Genomic DNA, 11,628 nt, shown 5'->3' with positions numbered 1-11,628 from the left:
TAAATACATTTGGGTAAAAAATTAGATGACTTTAAATGCATACGTTTGTAAAGGAAGATTTGTCACAAGCGAGAATGGCGTGCATGATTAGTGCATGATTGTAGCTGATCTCCACTGTATAATATGCATGTAAAAATGAAAGGCTTGTTGTTTTAATAAAGCATAATGCATCAACTAGGTTTGTGTAACCATCTGGGGGCGTGTCTGCCCCTGCTCCAGCTGTGACAGGACCTTTAAGCGGGCAGAAGACCCGTTTCTGTAACACCATGAGCAGATTCTCCAATTGGCCAATCAGAAATCATAACAACCCTGCCGTGATGAGGAACTATGCGCTGATTGGATGCCATCTGTATGACGTACAGAGTCGCACCGCGCTGATTGGTCACTCGCTTACCTTTTAGTCAGACACGCATCCCACCGCTTTTGTACCGGAATACGAGCAACCTACACAAGGTACAGTCGCCGACTATTTAAATGTATAGACATTACGTTATATTAACAATACGACAGCGGAAATGTTTGTGTGCTATTGCAACCGTGTTGTGTTGAGTTCATGCTTTTAGCAAGGGTAGGAATGTTGAGTTTTTCGGTGAAGTTGTCGGTCAAGGAAGTTACATAAATGTGACATCTCGATTACAGAATGAACGTAATGTACACGCGTGGTCTCCATAATTAATTCATATGAAATAGTGTCACGTTCACGGTTGATTCGGCATGGTGTTTGTGCTGGAAATGAAATCCGTTGCAAAGCGGTGGAGTCCGGATCCCTGACACCTTCCCGGGGTCAGAGAGCCACGTCCAGGAGTCCAGTCAGAGTCCATCAAGACATTATCATAGAAATATGTAACGTTATTACGCATACAGTATATTACTGGCAGGGCTTCTTGTGTTTGATGTGTCATAGCATCATTTAATTAAATGATTTGAAACTGTTAATTTATGTGTTTAAATCTCATGAAGACATGTGTCCACTTATTAGATTTCATTCAGAGCTTTCAGCCTCATATTATTACTTTCATTAGTGGAAGGAGTTTTCTCAGTTTAAGATTGTTCTAGTATTGATTAACTGTGATAGTATAGTCAACCATTCACTATCAGGTGTACAGCTGTTATGGATGACCTGAAAGGCTGTAGTTGACAAATAACAATAATCATCACATATTAAACACTGCTTGCAGCCTAACACGCATTATGGTGAGTTTTAAACCACGTATCAACTGTTAATGCAATGTATAAGTATACATGCATAAATAAACACTTTGGCAAAGTTTTACCACACAAGAGATGACCGCAAACAACGGGGCTTCTGGGAAATGCAGTGTTATAATGTGTGCTCCCTCCATACTTTACAGATTCAACCATGGATCTTGTGCTGAACGTTGCCGACTATTACGTCCTGTCCCCGTACGTGTACCCCGCATCGTGGCCCGAGGACGGGGCCCTGCGGCAGATTATCAGCCTGTTGGTGCTGACCAACCTCGGCGCTGCGGTCCTGTACCTGGGCCTGGGAGTCATCAACTACTTCTTCGTCTTTGACCACAATCTAATGAAACACCCACAATTCCTAGAGGTATGGATTTCGGCCTGGATCTTTGCTTTGGTAATGAAATGTACAAGACAAGTGAAGTTGTGCAAAGAAGGAAAATGGAAAGCTTGAGAGAGAAGTTCAAACCCTAGCCAGACAATCTAAAAAGCACTTTGTTTGAAGCACACTTTGCCTTAAAGTTAGTATGAGGAGTTGTCAAAATTAAAGAGTCTGAAAGTCATATTGACGCCTCTCAATGACTTTGATAAGCAAACAAGATTATCAGGGAGAATATTGGCTATTTCTATACTTAGTCTTAATGCGGATCAATTTGAAATCATCCATAGTTTTTCCTTATTGCCAAATCCATTTGTTTTTGTCCTACTCAGAATCAGGTTCAGAGGGAGATTAAGTATGCAATGACCTCTCTGCCCTGGATCAGCATCCCCACAGTGGCCTTGTTTTTCGCTGAAGTCAGAGGGTTCAGCAAACTGTACGATAATGTTGATGAGTCTCCGCTGGGTAAGAATGACCTCACCGGCTTTTAGTCGCGCTGTTATCTTGTTGTTTGCATGCGTTTGACACCCTGAGCATAAAAAGTGTGACGTCCTGGTGGTGACTCGGTCTGCGTGCTCTCAGGCTGGCCGGGGCTCTTCCTGAGTATGATCTCCTTCCTGCTTTTCACTGACATGTGTATCTACTGGATTCATCGCTTCCTTCATCACAAGCTTATTTACAAGGTGAGAACAATAGTGGGGATTTTTTTTTTCTTTATTTATCCAGGTTTTATTTCTGTTCTGCAATTCTTTTCATTATTTAGTGGCAGATAATATTCACCAAATAATATCAGCAGATAATATTGAACCAGCCAAAGGTGACTAACTACAGAAATAATGCATCGTTTTATTTACACCAAATAAAGCCATATTTCATGTTTAATGTCATGTTTTTTAGTGTGTGTATATCTAACATGTGTATGTAGGTTTAGGTATTCAATTTTATATTGTCAATTAGTCCCTCACCAAAGTTATACACCAGAGAAGTAAAAGCATCATAACTGCTCCTCCCCTGTGAACTATATTCACATCATCTTTTTTATCTTCACTGTTCATACACCCTTCTGTGGTGTCTTTACCATAGTCACTCATTTGACATGTTTTTATAATAACATATATAAATGGATATTATATAAAATCTTAGTGATCCAGATTTCTTTTGAGAAAGCCGTGACTTTCTCTCTCTCACCAATTTCTGCCTTCTTCTCCCCAAACAGCTGTTTCACAAACCACACCACTTGTGGAAGATCCCCTCTCCCTTCGCCAGCCATGCCTTTCATCCCGTGGACGGCTTCATGCAGGGACTCCCGTACCACATCTACCCCTTCCTCTTTCCCCTCCACAAGGTGCTCTACTTGGCGCTGTACATTTTCGTCAACATCTGGACCATCTCGATCCACGACGGGGACTACCGCGTGCCCGGCGCTCTGACGAGTGCCGTCAACGGCTCGGCTCACCACACTGACCACCACCTCTTCTTCGACTACAACTACGGACAGTACTTCACTCTGTGGGACCGCCTGGGGGGCTCCTACAGGCACCCGTCGGCTCTGATGGGGAAGGGTCCCCATGATCTGATCCGGAAACTTCAAGCGGAGGGAAAGTTAGGAGACGGCAGGGGGAAGGCGGTAGGGCAAGTTAATGGAGATGCTCAGAGAGGAGTCACGTGTAAGGAGGAGTAACAGAAGGGGAAGTGCCATTTAAGTGCTGAATGTGATCGATATTTTTATAAAGACAATGTGCTACACCCATACTCGGCTGGGAAACGAATCGCAGCGTAATTTGAGTTCCTGCATTTGCCAAATGAGCTGTTGTGAGATTTGAAACACTGGATAAACTGCATGTGAGAAAGGTTTCCCCCGGATTCCCGTCATTAAAGGCAAGCTTTGGGATCAACCCAATTTGCCAGATTACAATGTTGGCATTCCACATTTCTGCAAACCGGATACGTTGAATCTCAAACGTTTCTGAACCAAAAATGTCTTTCATATCAATTCTTCTACAGTAGTGCATTAGAGATGCACCAATACTAATATCAGTCCGATACTGACTCAAAGAGCTGGATCGAGTATTGGTGACAGTAGGCTGATGTGGTATAGGATACCATTATTTTAATAAATAACAATTCTGAACATGAATATATCCATGTTGGTTTTTCTTCCGTTACATTTGTTTTGTTGCATTTTTCTCTACCGTTCACGCTCACATTCACCCCTATGAGCAATTTTGCTTCACCTAAGCTGCATGTCTACACACACACACACACACACACACACACACACACACACAGGGCCCCCGAGAATGGACCTGGGCTGGGAGAAAATGCATTTCCTCTCCAAATTGACAATACATTTTCGAGATATGGTAACATAATTTTTAGGAGGCCATGCTGTGTTGGGATCACTACATTCTTTGACGTTCCAATAAATAGACAAGCAGGCTGACATCGGGAGTTTGTGTGTCCAGAATCAGAATTTTTTTTACTAACAGAGTGAACGGCACAAATCACATGGATTTCATTCTGATTTGGGACACTTTCATATGTGGTCTTCAATCAAGGTTGTTGTTTTTTTGTGTGTGTGCGAATGTGTCTGAACATATCTGAATGTGTGCTTTTACGTCGCTCTTAATCGACACTTGTGTTATGAGTTCGGACTGAACCTGAAAAACGCAGCAAACCAACAACTGCTTCGAAAGAAAGTTCAAGTTTTTTCTAAGTTTCTTTTTTTAATAAATTGTGGAGATTCAATTTACAGGATAATTTGAATTACAGAGTTCATGCCTTCTCCCTATCTGCTGAGGTGATTGCATCATTAGTATGAGAATTACAGACCGATTTCCATGACAACTGCAGAAGCTCCATCAGTTGATAAAGAACAGTGTGATGTGGTTGATAGCCGGGGGCGGGGGGAGCTAATTGGTGGACCCTGAGATGGGATTGTTTTATCAAACTAGAACAATGCAGTTTCAAAACATATGGTTTGTTAGTTGTATGCAATCAAACAATGATTTTTTTTGGATCACCATTCAGAATTGTGTTTTATTACATCAATGTATTTCCTACTACGGACGACAGATTTATCAAGCTATTAAGTGTAAAATCCGTGCAGCAGATTTAAGAACAGTCAGAATCAAAAATCGACTTCCTGGCTCGTGCAAAGAATCATAAGTAGATTCAGCGTGATGTACAAGCAGGGAGAACATAAAATGACGTGGCATCCTTTTTCAGCTTCTTAAGTCTTATATGTGAAAGTGCACATAAGAAGAAGAAAAAAAAAAAGCAGATCAACCAGAAGAGCAGCTTGTTACAGCAGACGAGATTACTCCATCTTCTGCTCGTGCTGATGTTGGGCTCCCGGTCCCCGCGCAGTGTCGCCGTGTCAGTGATGGAGATCGTCTCAACAGAAAAAGAAGGGCATCCAGAGGAACGATCGCATGGCCGTCCCCGCTGCCATGCCTGCCAGTAATCCCAGTGCCAGATGCTCCAAGACTCCATCAAATGGGTCCCTCTGAACAACCACCTGGTGGGTTCCTGAGAGAAAAGACAAAGGGAAGACATGTAATGTTCATGGTCGACTTGTTGGTTGATCCGTGTTTGGCAAATCAGAGTGAGAGAGAGAAAGAAATCTGATTCTCCCACCAATAGAGGGTAACTGCAGGATTTATCAACCTGGACTATATTTTTCTATGTTTTTTGTGTCTAGGGTAACTAATGGGAACAACCCATTTTTGTTGGTCCGGTATTGTGTCTGACAACATTATGGAAAACAATGTTTTCTTTACGCTTGATTTTTGAATTTACGATTAACTTGATCCGGACTGTTTGTTTTCTTGCCAAATCGAGTCTCGTTCTGAAGTCTTGCATCACATCCACTTTGTCAAAATCATCTTAATATTCAGTCATGACATTGAAAATATTTTAGATAACATAAGCTCTGCTCTGTGTGCTCCAAGACAACAAACAACTCTGACAACACCGATGTGACAGGCCAAATTAACCCCCGCCCAGATTAAACCAACTGTCCTAAGCCAAACTATACCCGGGGGTGTAAAATAGCCTAGGCCATACTATACCCCTCCATGCCAGAGTATACCCCAGGGGATAAACTGTCTGTTGAGTTGCGACATCGTCATCCACACAAAAATTGGTGACTCCATGGATTGGTTGACCTATCCCGCAAGCTTCAATCTGCAGTCATCAACAGAACATGCACTTTTTTTTCTTGAAAACAAGCATGATCATTTTGATGTTGTTATCAGTGTTTAACTTTGAACATTTATACTGTAGTGAGGACTTGCTAGCCTTAGAAGATGAAGTTTCAGGGCGTTATGACTTTTATTACATTGTGTTACAATTGCATTATGTTTTGGGAATGTGCTTTTATTTTAATGTGTAACCCTACTGAGAAGTGTGGTAGTAATCTTTGTGGATGTTTTGATGTTGTTATCAGGGTTTAACGTTGAACATTTATATTGTAGCAAGGATTTGCTAGTCTTAGAAGTTGAAGTTTTAGGACGTAGTAATCTTTGATCTTTGTGGAAGTCTAATATTTTTTCAGTTTTATAAAAGTCTATGTTTTAGAGTTTTAAGATTTAAGTCAGTTAGCTTTCTCGTTTAATTTACCTGACAAAGCTGAACCCCCAATAAAATATTGAAAAATTAAGTAATTCTTGTATATATCACTCAACACTACTGATATCATGGGGGTATAATCTAGCCTAGGGCCCTTTAACCCCGGGTGTAGTCTGGACTGGGAGTATATAGGGGGTCCTCCTGGGCAAATTCACAAAAAGATTTTGTTATATATGAATATATTGATATACATATGTATGTATACATATGTATGTATTTACATTTGGATGTACTGTATATATACTACATATATATATATATATGTATATATATATGTATATATACACATATATATATACTATATATATAGAATTATATATATAGTATATATATGTATATAGTATATATATGTAGTATATATATATATACATATATATATATATATATATATATATATATATATATATATATATATATATATATATGTAAATATCTCTCTGTATATGCATATTATATTGCAGATTAGGCTGTAGGCAAATATGTGCAAGGATGGATAACTGGCAAAAAAGAGTATGTGTTAATACACATTGCCTGTCCTTATTTTAACAATAGTTATTACTATTGTCGTTATCACATTGGTAAAAAAAATTGCTTGATTCTAATTTATCCATTACTCAATTAAAGCACCGCCCTGCGAGCACGCTCAGTGTCTCAAATCGAGCGCTCCACCGTTTAATTAGGCTACGCGCCCGGCACGTGTGTGGAAACGGAGAGGCACGGCGCAACATGGGAAGTATTAAGAAGTTTAACAGCGGCAGTCTAAAAAAAGGATTAAACTGGAATTTCTATCGCATTCCGCTGGATTATATTGAGTTTCATCTACATTAAAATACAGTAAAATACAGTCACGTCGTCACAGATTCTCAGGCGAGAGGTCAGAGAGGTCAGGTTGGCGCATGCATGTGTGTTTATATTGCTTAATTTATAGGCATACTTGATGCTGTCTGGGTTCCTCTGTTGATTGTATTTGATTAATGTGTTAATTGCTGAATGACAGTGCAAACACTGCTGTTGCCTTTAGATGACTGCGGACTACCAGGCCTGTAATCAGGGATTTAGAAAATACTGAGGTCATAAGGTTAAGTTCCTCCAATGCACCAAAAAAGAAACGCCCCTCTCACATCTTGCAGTTATATACAAGCAAAGAAAGATGGTGTTTTGATAACAACTATAGTCTGTCTATGAAGTAGAAAGGTGCAAATATATATATACCTTTAATTAGTGGTACATGGGTCAGAGAAAAAGCAGAATGCACTGGGTGTGGGTGTGCATGCTGCCACCATTGAGAAGACCAAAATGTATATTATTTTCAGTGATATAATTGTTGCTTACACACTTCACTTTTTTACGGTGACGTTCCAGAAGAAAGACATTGTTGCTTTTGCATTTTCTTTATGCTCAGACGACTGTTTTGAACAATGGTTGTTTTGATTTTGGAGTTGTGAGGAACTGCCAGGCAGTCCAAAAAATGTAAATGTTGCTTTTAACCCTCTATACTTACAGTAAAAAACATCTGAGGGTGAAATAAGAATTTCATTTGGTGGCCTAAAGGTAGTCAAAATGAGATGTTGAGTCTATGGAAGTTTAGGGTTCGCTTTTGTGTGTCCTGCATTCATTATGGTGAAGTACCTGGCCCTGCTCCAGGAGTGATGTAGACAGTATGGTAGCTGTTGATAGGGACAGCTTGGTAGCAGTCGTCATATGGGTCATATGTGAACACCTACAGAAAGAAAACCGTTAGCATCACCGAGAGTGAGCAGATTATGTATCGGCTCTTGCAAAGAACAATGGATCACTCACCGGGTTCCTCCTGGTGTCGAGCAGAGTCAGTTTCCATGCGCTAAAGAAAATAAAAACATGAACAGAAATGAAGCACTCACAGAAGGTTGTAACGAGCAATGGTGGAGGAAGTATTCAGATAATTTTCTTAAGGAAAAGAGCTAATACCACACTGAAAAAACTCCTACAAGTTAAGTAAGTCTGTTATTTGTCCTTTTGTATACTTTTTATCTTGGTCAGGAGGCCCTTAGAAAAGAGATTTTGAATCTCAATGGGAGCATGTTGACTGAATAAAGGTTAAATAAAATGTAAAGACCTCAATTGTAACTTAAGTAGGCCTATACTACTACATGCCACTACTAATCGAGGCAGACGAGACAAGAGTGAAGGGAGAGTACCTACATGGATTCATCCTCGCTGTTAGCACACAGGTTGACCGTTGAGCCGCTTGTGAGCTGAACCACAATGAGGTTCTCCCTGGGATTACTCTCTGGTGGACTCACACCTGCGGCACCAAAAACAGGTTCAAGTAGTGACAGTAGTGACCAAACATGAGCACGTTGTCATCATGTCTTCTGTTAGTCTAAAAACCTCAAAGAAAGATGGAAGATCCTACATTAAGTGTAGTTGGGTACAATTAAATAGTACATTTTGGATGTTATACATTATATACCTGATCGAATTAAATCAGTCGTGTAGAATCTACACTGTAGATGGTTGAAAAACTTTTATAAGATGTATTAATTAGTAGTCTGCTGATACTCAAATGATGAACCTTTTAAATTATATCAGAACTCTTGAAGGAGCAGTACCCTTGGAAAGCCTTGAGAACAGCTTTCGTCACGTTGTCATGTTTTCACACCCGCAGTGGAGGGCCATTAAAAAGCTCTCAGGACGTCTGCATGACGTCTCCTGATATCGATGTGATGAAAGACATTTGGTGTGCTCTTCTTTTTTGTGAAAGTATTTTAGATTTTTCTTTAAGCTGTGCTTCTTTGGTGACAGATTTGTGTTTGCCCTCCACGGGGGCATCTGGTTCTGTAAAATGCTCTCGTACTCGGCTTGGCTGCTAAATGCCCCCGCAGATCCTGCGGGGGCATTCTCAAACAATCCTCAAACAAGAGCATGTGTCCCAGTTCCATACTAAATACTTATTGTATGCAGTCCTTTCAACTTCTGCTGCCGTGCCTATTTTCCTCTTCTGGAACAAACACGGTTGTATTTGTTCTTCCGGTTTAGTGCTTGTCGTGTAAACAGCGATGAATATTTGGGACTGTTCAGCAGCTCCACTGTGCAATCGGATGTTTTTTTGCAGTTCAAAATGAATCAGCCAGTGAAGGCCTGAAATCTGATATGAGGACATTTGAATTTCCTTTGTAGTGTCTCCGGGTGTGGATGGCTCCTCCTATGAGCAACTTCAAAAGCACCAAAGTTTTATCAGAACTTAAATTAAATAAATCTGTCTGTCTGCTAGCTGGCTGACCCACTTCAGAATATAGATACTAATAAAACTGTAAAATGTTGTGGATGCAAGGGAAAATTAGAGATATCTGGCATAGTGTGAGGGGGGGAAAGCGGCCTTTTAAAGATATGTTTCGTAAACCTTTTTTTAAAAGACACTGCAGGTGAACAGGGTATAACATTGACGAATGGATCTCATCAATTATCTTTGTATTACAAATGTTATGTTTAAATAGGCAAATGATCCATTATGTAACGCTAAATTGTAGTGAATTTCGAAGAGATCTACAAATGCAAAAAAAAATTGTTTCGTGAAATAAGCACCGTAATCTGCATTTTGGATGTTTTCTTTCCTCTAGTCTGAAAAGAAGACATTATGGAAGCAAATATCTCAAAATTGATCAGTGCATAAAAAAATTAAAAACAGTTTTTGAATGTTTTGTGGGTTTGAACAATGCTTAGTTGCTGAAAAAACTTTTTTTATTTATTTAAAAAATGTTTAAAGATGTACTTGCCGAAAAGGTTATAAAGGCAGCTTGATTTACCTCGACACTCCAGGCCCGATCTCACGTCCACGCACGCCGTCTTGAGGCTGACACGGTGCTCCAGCTCTCGCCGGCTGTCCGTCTTGTAGAAGCAAAGACTCCCATCTATCCAGAGGTCACACCAGTTTAACTTCCAGCGTTTTAGGACAGAAGCTAGAGGGGAGACACGTGGCACAGTCAGTGCACCAACCGTGTTTGTAAGTATCTCACATGCTACACATAGATGTGTGTTTGTTTTGTAGCTCTGTTTCCAAGAGCATGAGTCCACATTGACTGTCCTGGGTAAGCCACTGGAAGACATTGCCAGGGACAATTAATGGGATTAGTCACGAAAATTGTAGTTTCATAACAGGTACTGTTTTCACTGATGTGTACGTATGTGTAACATTTCAGGGGATCTATGGGCATAAATGGCTTATAATATGAATTAGTATGTTTCTCGATTGTATAATCACCTGAACATAAGACGCGTTGTGTTTTTGTAAACTTAAAGCTTTTTTTACTTCATGGTTTTGGTTTATATCTACATACGCATGTTCTTCACTGAGCCGGCCACCATGTTTTCAACAGTAGCCCAGAACGGACAAACCAAACACTTGCTCTCGAGAGGACCATTCGCATTTACATGTTTTCTGATTGGCTTTTTTTTTTTATTGCACTTCATTGCATTTTAAACATAAAAATAAAGAGTGCTGAAAGCCTGAAATTGGTGTGTCCAGATTCTAATTTTAAGAAGAAAAAAATATATATTAAGAGAGATAGGGGAAAATAAACTGAGAATTCTCACGTTAGAGGTACTGGAACTGTGCCCTTATTATAAAAACCAAAGCTATCCCTCTTCCCTTGAAAGCTGTTTGAAACATCCGGTCTCTACTCACTTTGTCTCCACAGCCAGCCTGACCTCAGGAGCGCCATGTGTTGCTGTTGTCCCAGTTCCTCTGATAATAATAATGGAGATAATCCTGGAGCAGCAAAAGTACAAAATGCAATTATTGGTGATAAAACAAGACTAAAATGTCCAGCAGCTGGTTTTGGACTCCTCTGACTGTTTACGTTCCCTCCGTCCCACAGACAGTGAGATGTACTGGCAGATTAATGTGGACTAAGGCTGACTCACTGGATAATTCTGGATTAGGATTGACCACTCCCCCTCGTCCCTTCTCATCTTCCTCACTCCTTCTTGACTGATTTGTCTCGTTGACTCTCGCGCCATGTGCCAACGTGTTTATATTGATGCATACCCTTGTTTCACATCATGTGAGCCATGTCCCATTAATTAATGTTTGTATGGCATGCTTTTACAAGTTAATCCCTGCATTTAAAGAGGAACAACATGAGGATTAGCCTCAGTGTCACCCAGGTCAGTTATGAACGTCTTTGCAAGATGTTGACGGGGCGGTCTGTGATACATCGGTGACATCCTCTCCTTTTATAGCTTCGAGAAAACACCAGTCCGTAACTTCTAACATATACGCTACATAACCACCTTTAGCCAGGTCACTGTCAAATGTGTTTTTATTATGTTAAATTACAGATTTCTGTTGAACTGGGATTATGACAATGTACAAAAAAGTGCAATTATTTTATTTCGGCAATGGTAATGTTACAAGTTTTACATTGGGATTTGTG

At 40.1% G+C, this 11,628-nt stretch overlaps 2 protein-coding genes across 2 annotated transcripts; one reads left to right on the top strand and one right to left on the bottom strand.

The window, feature by feature from the left end:
- Positions 1 to 1,357: 1,357 nt before the first annotated feature.
- LOC306753238 (lathosterol oxidase-like) lies at positions 1,358 to 3,713 on the top strand. The gene is made up of 4 exons (XM_079237104.1): positions 1,358 to 1,570; positions 1,915 to 2,047; positions 2,165 to 2,265; positions 2,799 to 3,713. Exons 1-4 carry the CDS (start codon positions 1,361 to 1,363, stop codon positions 3,261 to 3,263), a joined length of 909 nt encoding a protein of 302 aa, XP_079093230.1. The 5' UTR covers positions 1,358 to 1,360; the 3' UTR covers positions 3,264 to 3,713.
- Positions 3,714 to 4,979: 1,266 nt separating this feature from the next.
- plekhb1 (pleckstrin homology domain containing B1) lies at positions 4,980 to 10,914 on the bottom strand (the record flags this gene model as incomplete). The annotated part of the gene is made up of 6 exons (XM_079234649.1): positions 4,980 to 5,113; positions 7,844 to 7,934; positions 8,015 to 8,054; positions 8,396 to 8,498; positions 10,000 to 10,152; positions 10,878 to 10,914. 6 exons carry the CDS (start codon positions 10,912 to 10,914, stop codon positions 4,980 to 4,982), a joined length of 558 nt encoding a protein of 185 aa, XP_079090775.1.
- Positions 10,915 to 11,628: the final 714 nt, after the last annotated feature.

The sequence above is a fragment of the Taurulus bubalis genome, assembly GCF_910589615.1.
Source record: "Taurulus bubalis genome assembly, chromosome: 2".
NCBI classification, from domain to species: Eukaryota; Metazoa; Chordata; class Actinopteri; order Perciformes; family Cottidae; genus Taurulus; species Taurulus bubalis.
The sequence above is the reverse complement of the archived record's forward strand: the minus strand, read 5'-3'. Positions and strand labels throughout refer to the sequence as shown.

Bases quoted from the DNA above. Each gene is read 5' to 3' on its own strand.
- LOC306753238 (XM_079237104.1), top strand. From the start codon at position 1,361: ATGGATCTTGTGCTGAACGTTGCCGACTATTACGTCCTGTCCCCGTAC. The intron at 2,048-2,164 runs GTAAGAATGACC...GCGTGCTCTCAG, and splicing joins TGTTGATGAGTCTCCGCTGG to GCTGGCCGGGGCTCTTCCTG. The intron at 2,266-2,798 runs GTGAGAACAATA...CTCCCCAAACAG, and splicing joins ATCACAAGCTTATTTACAAG to CTGTTTCACAAACCACACCA.